This window comes from Syngnathus typhle, linkage group LG2 (genome assembly GCF_033458585.1).
Source record: "Syngnathus typhle isolate RoL2023-S1 ecotype Sweden linkage group LG2, RoL_Styp_1.0, whole genome shotgun sequence".
Lineage (NCBI taxonomy): Eukaryota > Metazoa > Chordata > Actinopteri > Syngnathiformes > Syngnathidae > Syngnathus > Syngnathus typhle.
Window position 1 is genome coordinate 24,839,203 of NC_083739.1, and position 19,808 is coordinate 24,859,010.

The 19,808-nt window shown below is 45.3% G+C and overlaps 1 protein-coding gene across 5 annotated transcripts in view; it reads left to right on the top strand.

Annotated features, from left to right (window-relative positions):
• The window catches only part of lama5 (laminin, alpha 5), a 348,173-nt gene that overhangs the window by 202,081 nt on the left and 126,284 nt on the right, over positions 1 to 19,808 (top strand). For all 5 annotated transcript variants that reach the window (XM_061273125.1, XM_061273122.1, XM_061273123.1 and 2 more), the window contains 6 exons: positions 15,495 to 15,665; positions 15,731 to 15,927; positions 16,006 to 16,122; positions 17,483 to 17,634; positions 17,707 to 17,836; positions 17,903 to 18,005. In XM_061273125.1, the coding sequence (XP_061129109.1) occupies positions 15,495 to 15,665; positions 15,731 to 15,927; positions 16,006 to 16,122; positions 17,483 to 17,634; positions 17,707 to 17,836; positions 17,903 to 18,005 (870 nt within the window). The remainder of the gene's footprint in view (positions 1 to 15,494; positions 15,666 to 15,730; positions 15,928 to 16,005; positions 16,123 to 17,482; positions 17,635 to 17,706; positions 17,837 to 17,902; positions 18,006 to 19,808) is intronic.

Genomic DNA, 19,808 nt, shown 5'->3' on the forward strand with positions numbered 1-19,808 from the left:
TATTACAGGTAATATTTTATTTCACAACACTTTCCTTTGTTCCTTTCGTCTCTGCTGTTCACTTCAAACACGTTCCATACGAACGCAATGCTCTCGTATCAGACGCTTGCTCGATCACCTGCTTGTTTGCTGTCACAATGTACCCTACACAAATCTGAAACATTTGTTGCAGCTCCGAGTCACGACGAGGGGCAAGTTTTGGTTTCCAAGGGTGTTTTTAGTCCTCTTCAACGTCTCTCCCATACAGAGACGCCTTTTTCACGTCCGCACGCCTTTTTCACATGTTCGCACTGATCGCGGTGGTGCCTTTACGGCAGTGCTTCTCAATTATTTTCTGTTACGCCCCCCCCCCCCCTAGCAAGAAGAAAACTATTCGCGCCCCCCACTCCCCACCGTGACTGTCCATCTCTGCATAACATTTTATCCTTATTAACATTAAAGAAAAAAAGAAAGACATATGGTCAAACTTACAAAGAATAACTTTATCAAATCGTGTTTTAAGTCTGCAACAGAAAAGATTATAAGTGCATCAATGCCTGAAATTAAAAATAAATAAATCCTTGTTTAAACTGTAAACATGTTTGACCAACTAATTGCACCATTGCAAAATTAAATCAAATCAATAAATAATATTCTCCAACTGTACTCACAGTGAAGCCAAGCGCTAAATACGCTTCGACGTATTTCCTCGTCTTAGCTTTCGGCTGACTTTCTTTTGTTTCATTATCTTTGTTTCTCTCCGCTTTTCTTTTCATCCCTGTTAAAACCTTTTTCATGTTGGTGGTTGTTATGTTGAATAACGGAGGCTATAGACGGGGCGCAGTCTGAGCTTTCTGTTGACTCAACGCTGCTAACCAAGGCAAACCTGTTGTCTTGTAAGTCGTAAAATGTTGCACTGTCGCAAACGTGACGGAAGTAACAATGAGAGCGCCACTGCCGCCTACTGTAGTAGATGCGCAATTACACTTTATTCTAGTACTACCAAAAAAAAAAGCCTGTTCCCCAGGGTCACACGCGCCCCCTCAGGGCGCGCCCCACTATTTGAGAAGCACTGCTTTACGGGCAGTCGGAGAAATCAACGCCAACAAAAAAAATTACATCCAGCCTAGTTAAGATCATACCAAAGACTATAAAAATGGGACCCATTGCCTCCCTGCGTGTGTGACGATCATTGGGACTTTTTTTTAAAAAGTTTGGGTGCGTATTATACATGGGTACCGGCTTTTTTCCAGCATCAACATGCCATTTTTAGGGTGCGTATTATACATGGGGGCGCATTATACACGTAAAAAAACGGTATATCGATCATAGAGCACTATATCGTGATGTATCGTGAATGAATCACACCAGGCTTTAAGATATCGGCAAATATCGTATCGTGGTTCTTTGTATCGAAATGATATCGTATCGTGACAAAACCCGCGATTTACACCCCTACTAATTACACAGTTTTTCTTGGCATTTCTACTACCCATAAATGATCTAATAGTAACAACATTTAATGATTAATATCCATAAAGACAAAATCTTAATAACCGTCACTAGAATATGCACAAATATGACTTAAATTTTACCTTATTTTGTACGTCTGTCCTTCTCACTTCTCCAATGGTTGTACACTTTGTCCAGGTTGATGGCTTCGTCTGCTTCTTGCTTTGACTTTATGCACATCAGCTGGTCCAAATGTGTCACTTCAAGACAAAGTCAAAGTCAGCTTTATTGTCAATCTCTTCACATGTCAAGACACACAAAGAAACCGAAATTACGTTTTCTCTATCCCACGTTGACGAGACATATTACACGATAGACATACAAGTAAACTACACAATATAAAAACAAGAAGGCACAAACAATAAATAATAAGAATGATGAATAAATAATAAATAAACAGATAACTTAATAAATAAGAGGAGCAAAACGGAGCCAAACAGAGCCAGTGTGCATACAGCAGACAGTAAGCGTAGCGCAAAAGTACAGGACGCTACGCAAAAAGGGGAAGCGAGTTCAGGATCCTAACAGCCTGGAGTATGAAGCTGTTGTTGAGTCTGGCGGTGCGGGAACGCAGGCTCCTATACCTCTTCCCAGAGGATAGAAGCTCAAACAAAGAGTGAGCGGGGTGACTCACATCACTCACAATCGTGGTCGCCTTGCGGGTGAGATGGGAGATGTAAATGTCTTTCAAGGAGGGGAGTGAAGCACCAATAATCTTACCAGCCGTGTTCACTATGCGCTGCAGGGCCTTCAAGTTGTAGTCAGCGCAGCCGCCACCCCAAACAGCAATACAGCTGGAGAGGACGCTCTCAATGGTGCCACGGTAAAATGTAGTCATGACGGCCGGAGGAGCGCTCGCTCGCCTGAGTTTCCGCAGGAAGTACAGGCGGCGCTGGGCCTTCTTCGCCAGTGATGCGGTGTTGGTGGACCAGAAGAGATCCTCATTGATGTGCACCCCCAGGAACCTGGCGCTGCTCACTCTCTCCATCACAGCACCGTCGATGGTCAGCGGCAGGTGTTGGGTGTGACCCTTCCGGAAGTCAACAACAACCTCCTTGGTCTTGTCGACGTTCAGCAGGAGGTTGTTGTCCCTGCACCACGTGGTCAGAAGGTCAACCTCCAGGCTGTACTGAGTCTCGTCTCCCCTGGTGATGAGACCCACCAGAGTCGTGTCGTCAGCAAATTTCACTATGCGGTTGTCGCTGTGGGTTGCAATGCAGTCATGCGTCAGGAGGGTGAAGAGTAGCGGACTGAGCACGCAGCCTTGGGGACCCCTGTGCTCAGCGTGATGCTGGCGGAGATCTTGTCGCCAACACGTACCACCTGTGGCCTCTGACAGAGGAAGTCCAGTAGCCAGTTGCAGAGATAGGTACCGAGGCCCAGCTTGTCAAGTTTGCTGATGAGACGTTGTGGCACAATGGTGTTGAAGGCAGAACTAAAGTCCACAAACAGCAATCTCACATACGAGTCCCTTCTCTCCAGGTGGGTGAGGGCCGAGTGAAGGCCAGAGCAGATGGCATCCTCAGAGGGCCGCTTGGCTCGGTACGCAAACTGGAAGGGGTCAGTGGTGGGGGGGGAGAACGGAACGGATGTGCTCCATGACAAGCCGCTCAAAGCACTTCATGATGATGGGCGTAGTGCCACGGGGCGGTAGTCATTGAAGCAGGACGGAGCAGGTTTCTCCGGCACAGGTACGATGGTGGCAGCTTTGAAACACGACGGGACGATGGCCTGCTGCAGGGAAGTGTTAAAGATGTCCGTGAAGACACCCGTCAGCTCACCAGCGCAGTCCTTCAGCGCTCGACCCGGGATGTTGTCAGGGCCCGCCGCCTTACGGATGTTGATAGCGGCAAGCGCCCTCCTCACGCTGTCGGCGGAGAGGCACAGGGGCAGCTCGTGTGAAGGGGGAGTGGCCTTCAGCGGGCAAGTGCTGTTCTGAGCGTCGAAGCGAGCAAAGAAGCGGTTAAGGTCATTGACGGTGCAGTCTTGTAGTCCGTGATGGTCTGAATGCCCTGCCAAAGGCTCCGTGCGTCCCTGGTGTCCTTGAAGTGGGCGGTAATTTTGCAAGAGAACGCCCTCTTTGCTTCTTTGATGCCCCGGGACATGTTGGCCCTCACAGTCCTCAAGCCAGCCTCATCCCCCGCTCTAAAGGCTTTGTCCCTGGCTCTCAGCAGACTGAAGACATCCCCCGTGAGCCATGGCTTCCGGTTAGCCCGCGTGACGATGGATTTTGAGTGAGTCACATCATCAATGCACTTCCTGATGTAGAAGGAAACAGAGTCAGTATACTCCTCAATGTCTGTCCGATCGTCGCAAGTGGCAGCCCTCCTAAACATGTCCCAGTCAGTAGAGCCAAAGCAGTCACGAAGCGCATCAGAGGCACCCTCAGGCCACACCCGTACCCGCTTTCGAACCAGTCTGGATGCTCTCCCCATTTGTCTGTATGCGGGCAAAAGCATAACAGTGATATGGTCAGAAAGGCCAAGATGGGGGAGGGGGGCGGCTTTGAAAACTCCTTTATGCGAAGAGTAGACCAGGTCCAGGAAGCTGTCGCAACACGTAGGAAAATTAACATGCTGGTGAAGCCTCGGAAAAACAGACTTCAGATTAGCATGATTAAAATCCCCAGCAAAGATGGTGAAACCGTCAGGGTGCGCTGTCTGTTGTTCACTGACAGCCTGGTACAGTTCACTAAGAGCCGCGATCCTGTCGCCTTCGATGTTGGAAGGCGGGATGTAAACCGCGACCAGCAGAATCGCGGTAAATTCCCTTGGCAGGTAAAAAGGACGGCACTTAATGATCACAAACTCTGCCAGTGGCGAGCAGTGCTTGCATACCACTACAGAGTCCCGGCATATTCCACCTCCACGAGATTTTCCCCCTTGTACAATGGCCCGGTCCACCCGATAGCACGCTAGCCGCTCCAGATGTACGGCAGAGTCCGAAATGTTGACGGTCAACCAAGTCTCAGTGAACACGAGCACACAGCAGTCCCGCACTGTCCGGTTTGTAGATCGCAGCAAGCGAATGTAATCCATTTTGTTGTCCAGCGATCGAACATTCGCCAGAAGAATAGAAGGCACGGCCGGGCGAGCAGGGTTAGCCGCCAGCCTGGCCCGGACGCCCCCGCGCTTGCCCCTCTTCAGCCTCCTCGCACACCGCTTTCGACGCTTCCAAACCGGGGGAGGAATAGCAGACGAGCCCGGCGACGCTTCAGGACGTAGCAGTCCGAGCTCCTTTAATGTCCCCGCATCAAAGTCCAGAACTCGACAAAACTCGCTTTTGCCGATGTCAAGCAGAACCTGCCTGCCGTACTTGTAGCACGACTCAGTACGACGAGACGAACAAAAAAAACTGCCGGACAATCACTCATTAGACGGACAAAACGCCGTTCGGGCGGGACAGAGAGAGGTTGCTGCGTATGCACGCGCTGCCATCTTGGATATTTTCCAATTTCTGGATTTTGTTTTGATATGATTCATTAAACTAAATCCTCTTTCACAGTTGGCATCGCTGCATGTTTTGCAGAGTAGACCTTTCTCACTTGAAAAAGAAAAAATCTCACCCAATTTCACCGCTTTTTCTTCAATTTGCACATACTCCGACAGCCATTCCATCTTAAAAGAACTGCATTTCTTTTTTACTGTGGCTTGGTGAGTGGATGTATCGCTACCTGTTCGTTTTGCCAGGATGCGGGGTTTGTATTAGCATAAATTAACCTGCTAGCTAACCTGCACGGCGCATATAGGCAGGGCCCAGACGCAAGCACCGTCAATGCCATGATTGGCTTCGTACCGTAAGTGAACCGTATCGTATCATTGGCTGGACACCTGTCACTCACTGAGTGAGAAACAAAAAAAACAATATTATTGGGCGAATTAATTAGATTAGGTCTAATATTAATATGAGATTATTGGTGCTTCGCTCCCCTCCTTGAAGGACATTTACACGTCCCATCTCACCCGCAAGGCGACCACGATTGTGAGTGATGTGAGTCACCCCGCTCACTCTTTTTTTGAGCTTCTGCCCTCTGGGAAGAGGTACAGGAGCCTGCGCTCCCGCACCACCAGACTCTCCAACAGCTTCATACTCCAGGCTGTTAGGATCCTGAACTCGCCCCCCCCTTTCTGCGTAGCGTCCTGTACTTTGCGCTATGCTTACTGTCTGCTGTACGCACACTGGCTCAGTTTTGCTCCTCTTATTTATTGGGTTATTTGTTTATTATTTATTCATCACTCATTTTATTCATTTATTATTTATTAGTTATTGTTTGTGCGTTCTTGTTTTTATTTTGTGTCGTCTACTTGTATGTTTATCGTGTACTGTGTCTCGTCACCGTGGGATGGAGGAAACGGAATTTCGGTTTCTTTGTGTGTCTGGACATATGAAGGGATTGACAATAAAGTGACTTTGAACTTTATAATTGATATAATATATTATAATAATATATTATAATCTAATATTAATTAACACGTTATGTTGATGTTGTTTATGCGCTGGATAGACTTTCTTGTGCACTGAGAATGTGCGGGAAGTGCGCGATTGCGCACGCGCGCAGTTTAAAGGGAACATCGCTCAAGATGCTCGTCCCGGTCACGTGACATGTTTTCCCAGTTGAGTCCGCAAAACTAGCGAAAATGAGTACGATTTTATTTTGAAAAATATAAAAATTTGGCGATTCTCTTCCAATTACATCCGTCGGTGCATCTGTGTCTCTTGATACAGGTTAATTCAGGTCAAGACACTCGCCCCAGTCACTTGACGTCACCCTAGTCAAGCCCGCAAAGCAAGCAAAAATGAGCAAGAAACTTCTTCGGAAAGGGCAAAAAGAAAGGAAAAAAAAGACGGAAGAGGCAACGACTTCTAAGAAAAGTAAAGCTGCATTTAAAAGAAACTTTCTGGAGTTCTACTTAAAATATGGATTAATCGCCACAGGTGACTCTGATGTGCCAAGCTCACTCTGCATAATATGTGGCGACAGGCTAGCTAACGAGGCAATGAAGCCTTCAAAACTGCTTCGGCACATGGAGACCAAGCATCCTGCTTTAAAAGACAAACCTTAACCACTTTGGGTGTCATTGTGTCCGATTACGCCTAGATGGGACTGGCTTGTTTCTGAGAAACAAGCTCAGTGCTCACATTAATTCAACGCAATTGTAAGTTTTATTTTTATGTGGTTTATATTTGTTCTTATGCCAGTCGTGTCGTATCATCGTATTTATATATTTATTATAAATGGATTATTTATTTATATAAATGGATTATTTATTTATATAAATGGATTATTTATTTATATAAAGGCCGGTCCGCAAAAATATTTCTGACACGTAACCGGTCCGTGGCGCAAAAAAGGTTGGGGACCACTGCCATAAAGCACGTACGTAGGAGGTAAGATTAGACCCTGATCTGATTTGGCGCCCTTTTCAGTAAACTGGCAAGACAGGGCATTAGGGTTTTGGGACCTTGAGCGGTAGGACAGAGTGAATGTGACCCGGTCAAAGACCATGCCCCACTTAGCTTGATGGGCGTTCAGCCTATTGGCAGAGCAGATGTATTTGAGTTTCTTGTGATCAGTCCAAACGATGAAGGGTTACGCCCGTCTTTCCAGAAAGTGTCGCCATTCAAAGCCACTCCAAAGCCACCTTCACGGCCAAGAGTTCCCTGTCCCCAATCCTTTAATTAATTTCGTTCTGCCTGAAACAACCTGTGTGAGAAGGCGCATGTGTGGACCTTATCGTCCTCCAAGGGCTGCTGGGAGAGAACAGTACCTACTCCCTTCTCAGAGATGGATGCACTTTCTTTGTGGATCTGTGTGGATGATGTCTGGAGCAGAGGTGAACAGGCTTTTGAGGTTGCGAAAAGCAAAATCTGCCTCGTTTTACTAACAGAAGCGTACCGACGTAGCTGTAAGAGCTGTAACAGCAGTCAACTAGGCGGGGTCCATCCGGAGCTGTCCTTCAACAATGACATACCCCCAAAAGGTAGTCTTAGCCACATGATACTCACACTTCTTGGCCTTGTATTTAGAAGCCTCTGGAGCACCTTGCGTACGTGATGTTTATGTTCAGAGCCGGCACTGGATTATTAGATAAACACAAATTTGCCAATCGTATCACATGGAACATCGTTTACCAAGGCCTGGAAGACCGCAGGGGCATTGGTTAAACCAAATAGCATAACCAGATACTCATAATGTCCCCTATGTGTGTTGACGGCAGTCTTGCATTCATCTCCCTCCCAAATCTGGACCAGATGATAGGCCTGATACAAATCCAATTTGGAAAAGATGACAGCACCATGAAGGGGGTTAATAAGCATAATCAATCAGGGGCAGGGACATTTGTCAGTGATTTTGTTGAGACCATGGTAGTCCACACAAGGACGGAACATCTTCTCCTTTTTGTTAAAAAAAAAAAACGGCATCCATTGATGAGGAAGGACGAATTATACTACTTGCTGCCAAGGATTTGTTACTCCATGGCCTCTTATTCAGGCCGTGTGATGTTACATGTTAGCAGCAGAAGCATGGCCCTGAGGGAGTGGCCCCCTGGGCTGGAGGTGGATTGCACAGCCCAGGGATGAGAATTTTCCGCGGATCCGCGGATTTCCGTGTTTTTTGTCGTCGAAAGTATCATTTTCGTGAATCGTGTAAATCCGTCGAAAAATTGTTGTTTATATATGGAGGGTGTAGGAAAACGGGCATCGTTAGCCTCGGCACTCGTGAGCATTCGCCTGGCCTCCGCGACGTTATTTTACGGAAATTGGCTTGCCTCTGTAAACCTAACTAACTGGCAGCACTGATGCGACAACATCCGCCTTATTTTCTGCAGCATTTTGGCGCTACTTTCGTCACATCATTTCTCCTTGTTAACTTACGCGGAGAAGTGTTTTTACACTGCCACAATGTGAATTTGCGATTGGGTTTTCATCACTTGTAGTTATTTAGTTAGAGAGTCTCTCTCTCTCTCTCTCTCTCTCTCTCTCTCTCTCTCTCGCTCTCTCTCTCTCTCTCTCTCTCGCTCTCTCTCTCGCTCTCGCTCTCTCGCTCTCGCTCTCTCGCTCTCTCGCTCTCTCGCTCTCGCTCTCGCTCTCTCTCTCTCTCTCTCTCTCTCTCGCTCTCTCTCGCTCTCTCTCTCTCGCTCTCTCTCTCTCGCTCGCTCTCTCGCTCTCTCTCGCTCGCTCTCGCTCTCGCTCTCGCTCTCTCTCGCTCTCGCTCGCTCTCGCTCTCTCTCGCTCTCTCTCGCTCGCTCTCGCTCGCTCTCGCTCTCGCTCTCGCTCTCGCGCTCGCTCTCGCTCTCTCTCTCTCGCTCTCTCTCTCTCGCTCTCTCTCTCTCTCTCTCTCTCTCTCTCTCTCTCTCTCCATACGTGTATATATATATATATATATATACACACATATACACACATATATATATATATATATACCGTTTTTTCCGTGTATAGTGCGCAAAATGTAACTAATTTATTGTCCTAAAATCTGGGGTGCGCATTATACATGGGTACAAAAAAACCAACAACAGGACTGACCGACAAAGTCGTGGAACAAAAAGACAGGGTGACATTACCAAAGACAGGAACAGAAAACAAACAGACATCATGACAGTAACACATGCAATGATCCGACGGTGAGCGAGGGGCAGACAGGACTTAAATACAAAACACGTTACATCGATTGAGGTGACACAGGAAGAGAGGGGTGACGCGAACAGAAACTATGGCAACCTAGACACATAGCAAAACTGGGGACGAGACATGACAAATCTCCCTCGAAATAAAACTTGAAATCACCTTTCTTCTTGTTTGTTTTCAATCGCGCATCGCATTCAGCCATCCTGCCCAACACACTTAGTCAGTAAAATTCATAATTGACGACACATCGTTTGATGCGATGGTGCAATCCTTGATGGTGTGTTATTGTCAAATATTGTTTGTTTTTTAATCTCCATCGCGGACCGGACGTCATACGGAGGCCGCCATTACAGATGCGCAGAACGGATGCGCAAGACACGTCAGCTATATAAAGAGCGAGAGTTCAGTTCTCCACCTATTAGTTTCAATTCACAGTTTAATTTGCAGTTTCAATCAGCAAATAACAAAATGCGTATTACAGGTAATATTTTATTTCACAACACTTTGCCTTGTTCCTTTCGTCTCTGCTGTTCACTTCAAACACGCTCCATACGACCGCAATGCTCTCGTATCAGACGCTTGCTCGATCACCTGCTCGTTTGCTGTCTGTCACAATGTACCCTACACAAATCCGAAACATTTGTTGCGGCTCCGAGTCACGACGAGGGGCAAGTTTTGGTTTCCAAGGGTGTTTTTATTCCTCTTCAACGTCTCTCCCATACAGAGCCGCCTTTTTTACGTCCGCACGCCTTTTTCTCATGCGCGCACGGAGCGCGGTGGTGCGTTTATGGGCAGTCGGAGAAATCAACGCCAACAAAAAAAATTACATCCAGCCTAGTTAAGACCATACCAAAGACTATAAAAACGGGACCCATTGCCTCCCTGCGTGTGTGACGATCATTGGGACTTAAAAAAATAAAATAAAAAAAAATAAAAATTGGGTGCGTATTATACATGGGTACAGGCTTTTTTCCAGCATCAGCATGCCATTTCTAGGGTGCGTATTATACATGGGGGCGCACTATACACGGAAAAAAACGGTGGGGCCAGAGTCAAGTCAAGGAAGATGTCAGTCGAATCGGCCAGCGTAGGTTAATTAAAGGCAATGGCATAGAAAAGTGTTTTTAATCGTGTCTTGAATACTTCGACTGAGGTAGCAGCTCTGAAATAATTAGTTTTTGATAAATTAGTTAAAGTTAAATATTAGTTAAAGTCCCAATGATCGCCACACACACATCTGGGTGTGGTGAAATTTGTCCTCTGCATTTAACCCATCCCTGTGTGATTAAAATCCATCCGCTGAGGGGAGCTGTGAGCATCAGCGGTGCCTCGCTCGGGAATCATTTGGTGATCTAACCCCCCAATTCCAACCCTTAATGCTGAGTGCCAAGCAGGGAGTTAATGGGTCCCATTTTTATAGTCTTTGGTATGACCCGGCCGGGGTTTGAACCCACAACCTTCCAGTCTCAGGGCGGACACTCTACCACGAGGCCACTGAGTTGGTTCTTTGTATTTCAGCAGGCTGTCACACCATGTCTGATGGAAAACCTGAAGTTTAGTTACAGAGCATTTGCCCTCAAGCTTCCTGCATATTTGTTTAAGTGTACGAGTTTTATCCGTGTACCACAAAGTAAGCCTCCTGGGATGAGTTTTAAGACGTAAAGGCATTACTGAATCGAGGGCGTTTAACAAAGCGGCATTGAAATAATTTGTGAGATTATCAATCGAGCCAATATAAAAGAGAAATGAGACAGTTGCCAGAGGCAGTAATACCGTTTTTTTTTCGTGTATAATGCGCCCCCATGTATAATACGCACCCTAAAAATGGCATGTTGATGCTGGAAAAAAGCCTGTACCCATGTATAATACGCACCCTGTTAGAGAGGTGCTCACTCTAACTTATTTTGCAAGAACCATTCGGAGACAAGTTAGTCGTTTTAGACACCTGCAGGCGGAGAGTTCACTCGTCGCTGTGCTTACAGCGATGGTCGAATGAAGTCTGACTCTCCCTTCCCACAAGAGCATCTTTATTAAGAGGAAAAGGGTGGGGGTGACAGTAGACTGAATAAACAAGTTAAAGCTCTTGACCTCTAGGTAAACAGAGCAGGGGATGTTTTACGACATTGTTTAGGATGGGACAGAGCTAGGTGGTTTATTACCGGATACATACCAACGTAAGCATAAAACTAATCCACCTAAGTTATTTATTACCGGTTATATACATTCCAACATAATCATAGATCAAGATACTTTGGAAAACCCTGACACACCCAATTTTCTTTTTTTTTTTTTTTAAATTAAATTGTCGCCCCTCCCTTCCTGTGTCACCTCAATCAATGTAACGTGTTTTGTATTTAAGTCCTGTCTGCCCCTCGCTTACCGTCGGATCATTGCATGTGTTACTGTCATGATGTCTGTTTGGTTACTGTTCCTGTCCTTGGTAATGTCTTTTTGTTCCACGACTTTGTCGGTCAGTCCTGTTGTTGGTTTTGTTGTACCATAATTTTCTTAAAAAAAAAAAAACAATTAAAAAAAAAAATTAAAAAAAAATAAAAAAAAAAAAAAAACATTTTTTTTTTTTTTTTTAAATTGTACCCATGTATAATGCGCACCCCAGATTTTAGGACAATAAATTAGTTATATTTTGCGCATTATACACGGAAAAAAACGGTAAATGTTATCAAAACTCAACAATATAGCCACACCCTTCTTCCCTCCTTTCATGTCTTGGTGAGAGGTAATTAATTTGAGGAGCACCTTTATGGAGTTTTTCCTCAGTTTATTTCCTGGGAACTGAAGCAAGGGTTTTACTAGGGATGCACCGAAAATTCGGCCACCGAAAATTTTCGGCCGAAAATGACCCAAAAGTGCATTTTCGGTTTTTGGCCGAAAGACCTAAATCACCGAAACAACACGGCCGAAACTTGTGATGACGTGAGCAAACAGCGCAGCCAGCACGCGGGAAAACGGGATAAGTCTGCGGTGTGGACTGATTTCACTATCTCAGAGAAAGACCCACGGATAGCGATTTGCAAAACATGCAATGCTGAAAGGGGTGCATCTGCAAAAAGTTTCTCCATGTCGGGTTTAATTCATCACCTGAAATCCAAACATCCCGATCGCCATTCTGAATATGAGAAGAAGGCGACACAGAAAAGGAAACTGACACCGAGCACGCCCACTCCGTCTGTGGGGGACGTTTTTGAAAAGGCAAGAAAGTTCTCTGTGTTTTTATAAGAGAACATATTTAATTTTACAGTCAGTTATAAGCCTGTAAATTATTATTTAATGTACACATGAGTTGGGTCAAGTTAAACATTTTATTTTATTTTTGAATTTTAATTTATATTGTGCATTGTTGTCAGTGCTAAATAAATATTTTCATACTTTCGTAACTGGTTTATTGCAATGCCTTGATTTTAGTGAGGTTAGTACACATGTAGCCATAAATGCTGTGGTTCTAATAACTGACATTTCTTTCGGTGTTTCGGTTTTCGGTTTTCGGCCTTGGTTTCCTCATTTTTGGTTTTCGGTTTCGGCCAAGAATTTTTATTTCGGTGCATCCCTAGGTTTTACGGAGCAATAAAAATAATACTATAATGAATACGAGGGTCGTGGGTGCGCTGGAGCCTATTCCAGCGAACTTCGGGCAGTAGACGGGGAACACTCTGAATTGGTTGCCAGCCAATCGCAGATGTCGATGACCATCTATCTATGCTTAAAACACAAAACGTTAAGAGTAAAAATACCCTTAAAAAAATAAATAACTTTTGTATGCTTAAATTTGATAATGAGAAAAACGTTGCTGATATAACTAATTTTTCCACTGTCCCTCATTTTCATGACTGTTCTTACGGCCGTCGTCGCCTCTGTGAGCTCCCATTTTACATTGCACTTGCTCAGTGTTGACGTGGCAGTTTACCAGAAAGTAAAAACAGAGATTTTGCCACTGGTTAGACCAGGGGTGGGCAAACTTTTTGACTCGCGGGCCGAACTGGGTTCTAAATTTGGACCAGAGGGCCGAACCAGGAGCAGATGGACGTAGTGTTTGTGTGGAGTAATATAGGCAACCTGTAAAGGTCATTGCATAAAAGATTTTGGCCTTTAGTAGGTAGTAAAGCATGGATATTACAAACAAGTTTTTTTGAAAACAAATGCATTTGTTAACAGCATTTGAAAAAAAAAGAAATTCACAAAAAAACTGCTATCAGTGATTCTCATAAAATACGACACTATTATTATGAATAACAGTCTCCATCACTTCAGTGCCTGCAGGTCAGATTAATGAAAGATGTTTAGCTTATGACATCACATCAAACGGCAAACATTCTGACCAAATATAGCATCTTGAAGAATCGGTGAAAGCATACATCCAAATAAAGTAATCAAAACGGCAACACGGTGAGGGGTATTTGAAAATCAGGGCAGAGTTTTAACTCACAAACACCTGGTAACAGAGGTGAGGAAACGGGAAACACTTCCTTAAAGTAAGCCTTAAGAACTTTCCAGGTTAAGATTAGTCGCAAACAGGTTGTGCATCAATGTCCTTGAGCATCCTGCGTTGTTTGAAAATGAGAATGGTCGCTAGTAGTTCGCTATGTGTACAAATCACATTCAAAATGCGTTTTTTTACAACAAACTTGAGAGCCTCCCCTTCATTTTCAGTGGGAACAGTGTTGTTGGTCTCCCTTTTTTTGCTAGTGCGTCATAGTCTGGAGTAAAATTTGTTGTGGCAATTCTTAGGAGAGATTCGAGGTGTTGGTCCGTTTACCTCGATCTGTGACGGGTTGATGTTGATGTGGCTGAACGTCACGTCGCGTACGTCGAGCCAAATTGGCCACTCTTTTTTAAACACTCGGCACTGTGTCCACCTTGCTTTTCCTTGGGCGACTCATTTTAATAGAAGGATTCCAGGGGAAGGTTTGTGGGTGGCTTTAGCGTAAAACTGCATCTGAAAGCACAGCGCGCGAATTACAAGAATGCTCTCGTCACAGCCCACGCTCTATATTCGGGACTGATACAAATAGAGCGCGAGTGCGCCATGTCCGTACTACTGAGTACGTACACGCACTTGTGAGTGTGCACCGAGCTTTCTGACACGGCTTCCGGTAGTAAATGCGCAGGCGAGCGGTTCCCCATCTACTGGGGAAACACAGTCATTGCAGGCAAAATGACCCCGAAAAATGTTTAATAATACAATGTGGAGTTTGCATGTTCTCCCCGGGCCCGCGTGGGTTTTCTCCGGGCACTCCGGTTTCCTCCCACATTCCAAAAACATGCTTGGTAGGCCGATTGAAGACTCCAAATTGTCCCTAGGTGTGAGTGCGAATGGTTGTTTGTCTCCGTGTGCCCTGCCATCGGCTGGCAACCGGTTCAGGGTGTCCCCCGCCTACTGCCCGATGATGGCTGGGATAGGCTCCAGCACTCCCGCGACCCCCGTGGGGACTAAGCGGTTCAGAAAATGGATGGATGGATGAATACAATTTATTCAGGGTTGGCGGGCCGGATTAAACAGTCCCGTGGGCCGGATGTGGCCCGCGGGCCGTAGTTTGCCCACCCCTGGGTTAGACCAACAGATTTATAAATTAATGTCCAAGTTAGTGCTTTTGTTCACATTTACAAAAAAAGCTTTTTAAGAAGGAGGATTAGAGAAAATCTAATAGCTCAGGAGCAAATTAGTTTAATCAGGCCGTCACTTGTCAATACGTTTACCAAAATAACAGGAAATCATTTTCCTATTCTGGGCACCCAGCAATACTCCATTCCGTGTTGGCCGCCCCTCACCACATACACAATCAATGGGTTTAACGGTGGCGTGCTGCACCCTGCTCAATGTGGTGGGGAAAAAGGCTTTACACTGCCCAACTTTGGCTTGTGCATTCAGTGATTGACAATTAAATATTAACAACAATGTGCTGGCTCGTTCAAATGAACACAATGGCTCGAAATACACATCACTACTTTTGGCAGTTGACATTTAAGTCTTATTGGGGTTTTTTGGGGGTTTTTTGCCATTCAATATGTAGCACTAATGAGGCGCGTTTTTAATGGAAAACTTATATTGAGTGTTTCAGTGTGTGTTGTTGAAGATTTTATTTTTTCATTTTTAACACCCTGGTGCATTGCTTTCAAGGTCAATTATATCCTAATTTTATTCGCAGAACAAATTATCCTGCACGAGAGGACTCAACTGTTAAAAACAATAAAAGAAAAGTATTTTTTTTGTCACCTAGTTTATTCAGTGAGTGTTTCCGTACCCGATGTTGGCTGTATTATGAGAGATAACCAAACCAATTAACCAATTGATGGCCCTGTACTGTCATAAACTACTGGAAGATCCCCTCTGATACTATTGTGGTTGTCAATCCTTGCAGACATCATAGAAATGGCAAATTGGTCGCTAAACAAGACGGAAATAGATCAGGACAAAGGCGAGCAGGAGCAGAAGATAGAGGAGGTGGAGGTCATTTTGGACAAGATGAGTAGCAGAAGCTGCACTGGACAGAAGAAAATGGCCGATCAGGAGAAGATGGAGGCGGAAAAGCGTAAGTTTCGTAAAATCTGTGAATTTCGTAATGAGGCAGACAGGGACTGATGTGTGCGCGGACAGTGTTGGAGCATGTAGACAAGAACTTGGCACGTCGTCAGGAGTACAACGTGAATGCGGGTGAAACTGCCAAAAAGTTCCTCTCGCACTTCCACGATGACATGATGGCACTGCGGGACGCCCTGAATGAGGCGATCAACAAGACAGCCCAAGCGGTTGAGGTCAACAACAGCAACCAGGAAATGCTTGAGGACAGCAGGGTGAGTGTTGGCGGAGTGATTGTCGAAGAGGAGAAGGGTGAGGAGCCATGATTATCACATCACCCTGTGTTGTCTCAGAGGCAAGTGGACGAGCTGATGTCCAAACGCAAGGAGGTAGACGAGCAGCTGCACATAACAGAAGACCGTGTGGCTCAAGTCAACGAGCTGCTCTCCATGCTACATAACTCCAAAGAGGTGTGCACACATACCCAGATTTGCCACGACTGGAAAAATGCACCTAGTCTACGTTGAAACTGTCAATACACCTAAATCTGGACTTTACTCATCATTATACAACGTGCTTTCGAGGTTAACGCGCTTCCCAAATTCTGGATCCCAAAGTCCACGTAAAATCGAGATGTAAGTGTATGTACACTTATACATAGACTGCTATATAAATAGACCTCCCTCAGCATGCAATGGTTCAATTTTTGTGGTATCGTTCTTTCACAAATTTTGACACTGATTTTGTATGCTTGTTTGTAACACACGCACACACATCATGAATTGTGTTTTTCAAAGTCAAAAAAAGTCTGCTTTATTGTCAATCTCTTCATGCCAAGACACACAAAGAAATTGAAATTACGTTTCCCCTATCCCACGGTGACGAGACACAGTACACGATAAACATACAAGTAAACAACGCAAAATAAAAACAAGAAGGCACAAACAATGAACAATAAGAGTGATGAATAAATAATAAATAAATAACACAGTAAATAAGAGGAGCAAAACGGAGCACAAGTGCACAGCAGACAGTCAGAACAAAGCGCAAAAGTACAGGACGCTACGCAGAAGGGGGGAGAGAGTTCAGGACCCTAACAGCCTGGAGATCACAAACTCCGCCAGTGGCGAGCAGTGCTCGCATACCACCACAAAGTCCCAGCACCATCCGTCACGGATGTAGACGCACATCCCACCTCCTCGCGACTGTCCCCCTCGTACAACGGCCCGGTCCGCCCGATAGCACGCTAGCCGCTCCAAATGCACAGCAGAGTCCGGAATGATGACGGTCAACCAAGTCCCAGTGAACACGAGCACACAGCAGTTACGCACTGTCCGGTTCGTAGATCACAGCAGGCGAATGTAAACCATGTTGATGTCCAGCGACCGAAAAGTCGCCAGAAGAATGGAAGGCACGGCCGGGCGAGCTGGGTTGGCCGCCAGCCTGGCCCGGACGCCCCCGCGCTTGCCCCTCTTCAGCCTCCTCGCACACCGCTTCCGACGCTTCCCAACCGGGGGAGCAATAGCAGGCGAGTCCGGCGACGCTTCAGGACGGAGCAGACCGAGCGCCTTTAATGTCCCCGCTTCAAAGTCCAGAACACCACAAAACTCGCTTTCGCCGATGTCGAGCAGAACCAGCCCGCTGTACTTGTAGCACGACTCAGTACGACGAGACAAACACACAAAACTGTCGGACAAACCCACATTAAACGACAAAACAAAACACCGTTCGGGACAGAGAGAGGCTGCTGCGTGTGCACGCGCGGGACAGAGAGAGGCTGCTGCGTGTGCACGCGCCGCCATCTTACTTTGTCTTACATCTTTTCCACAGGATTATGAGCGTTTGTCAGCACAGCTCGACGGTGCCAGGACACCATTGTCCAAGAAGGTGCAGGGCTTCATTTGGGCCAATTCAAAGATACTGGTGGAGGAATCTGAGCGCCATGCTAATATGTTCCACGCTTTGGCTGCAAACCTGTCCAAGTAAATTCTCCTGCCCAATGACAACATGGAAAAAAACTACGTATGCGGGCCTTCAAATTGGTGTCTTATTAGGTTTGTGGAGAAAACAAAGAGCGAGGGTTTGGTTGACATGACCAAGGCCTACAACAATATAATTAATGGCATCAAAGTGGCCGAGAGGACGGCGGAGGAGGCAGATGAAGCCGCAAGCAAGACACTTGAGGTGAAGGTCATCTGTTGCCTTGTTGCTTTGCTTCCTTCTGGCTTTGTAAATGTTGTGTTCTTGTAGAACATCGGGAAGCAGAACTTCAGCCAAATGGCTGACTCGCTGTGGAACAGCAGTGTGTCACTAAAGGAGGAAGTCGAAAAACTCAATGAGGAACTCAACAATGGTATCAGTGTCTCCTTGATGATTATTTATCCTTAGTGGAGTGCAATTATAAACCTTTTGCTAAGCCAGGTCCCTCAAACACAGACTGGCTAATTAGTGCGTATAGCACAGTACAGAAGTCTGACACATTCTTGGTATCACTCCATTTATTTTAGTGATGCATTTTTGGATGCTATGTGAAGATATTTATTTTCAAAAAGGCAATTATGGTTAAATCGCATGCTACATATGTGGTCCTCTGCATATTTGAATCCCTTACAAATCTATGGTCTCGCCTTTTGTCTTTGCTCCATGGCAAGCAATTTCAATCCATTTTCCGTACCGCTTTAATCCACGAGGGTCGTTGGCGTCCTGCAGCTTATTCCAGCACTCATCGGGGAGTGGACGGGGACACCCTGAACTGGTTGCCAGACAATGGCAGGGCACAGGGAGACGAACAACCATCCGCACTGGATGAATTGTTTTTTGCTAAAATGCTTTATTCAACAAATATGAGGCCTAGTTGCTTTGCCATCATCCGCATAGACCTTTTGAATTCATCAAAAAGTCAACCCGATGCATGTTTTGGCTAGAAAATATCGCAGCGCTGTTGTTAGCTCAAATGCTATTGTTAGCCTACAAACATAAATCCCAGTCGCTTACCACTCGTCTGCAAAGTCATTTTGAATCCATCCAGAATCACTTAACACAATAATGATATATTTCTGTGTACACCTGCCTCCACATAGTGTTCTTTGGGAGAAATAAAGAAATGGGAATGTATTATTTTTTGGAAATATGTTTTCACCACAGCGTCATGGAAATTCAAGGTGGAGCACATGACAGGGTTGCTAAAGTTTAGGGAATATAAATGCAGCATTGACGATAAACTCAATATAAAATGGTAATACATTGCATTTATAGCTTGTATCAGGGCTGAGGACTTGGTCGGATTTTTGCACCGAGTCCGAGTCCGGCCTCTTGACCACCGAGTCCGAGTCCGGCTGTCCATTTTTTCTGTTACCGTTTTTTTCCGGGTATAGTGCGCAAAATTTAACGAATTTATTGTCCTAAAATCTGGGGTGCGCATTATACATGGGTACAAAAAATTTTAATTTTTTTTTTTTTTAATTATTTATTTATTTATTTTTTTTTTTTTTTTTAGAAAACAAAACCAACAACAGGACTGACCGACAAAGTCGTGGAACAAAAAGACAGGGTGACATTACCAAAGACAGGAACAGAAAGCAAACAGACATCATGACAGTAACACATGCAATGATCCGACGGTGAGCGAGGGGCAGACAGGACTTAAATACAAAACACGTTACATCGATTGAGGTGACACAGGAAGAGAGGGGCGACGCGAACAGAAACTATGGCAACCTAGACACATAGCAAAACTGGGGACGAGACGTGACAAATGTCCCTCGAAATGAAACTTGAAATCACCAAGTTTTGGTTTCCAAGGGTGTTTTTATTCCTCTTCAACGTCTCTCCCATACAGAGCCGCCTTTTTCACGTCCGGACCCTCTTTCCCGTGCGCACACGGAGCGCGGTGGTGCGTTTATGGGCAGTCGGAGAAATCAACGCCAACAAAAAAAATTATATCCAGCCTAGTTAAGACCATACCAAAGACTATAAAAATGGGACCCATTGCCTCCCTGCGTGTGTGACGATCATTGGGACTTAAAAAAATAAATAAATAAATAAAAATTTCATAAAAGAAAATTCATAAAAATTGGGTGCGTATTATACATGGGTACAGGCTTTTTTCCAGCATCAGCATGCCATTTCTAGGGTGCGTATTATACATGGGGGCGCA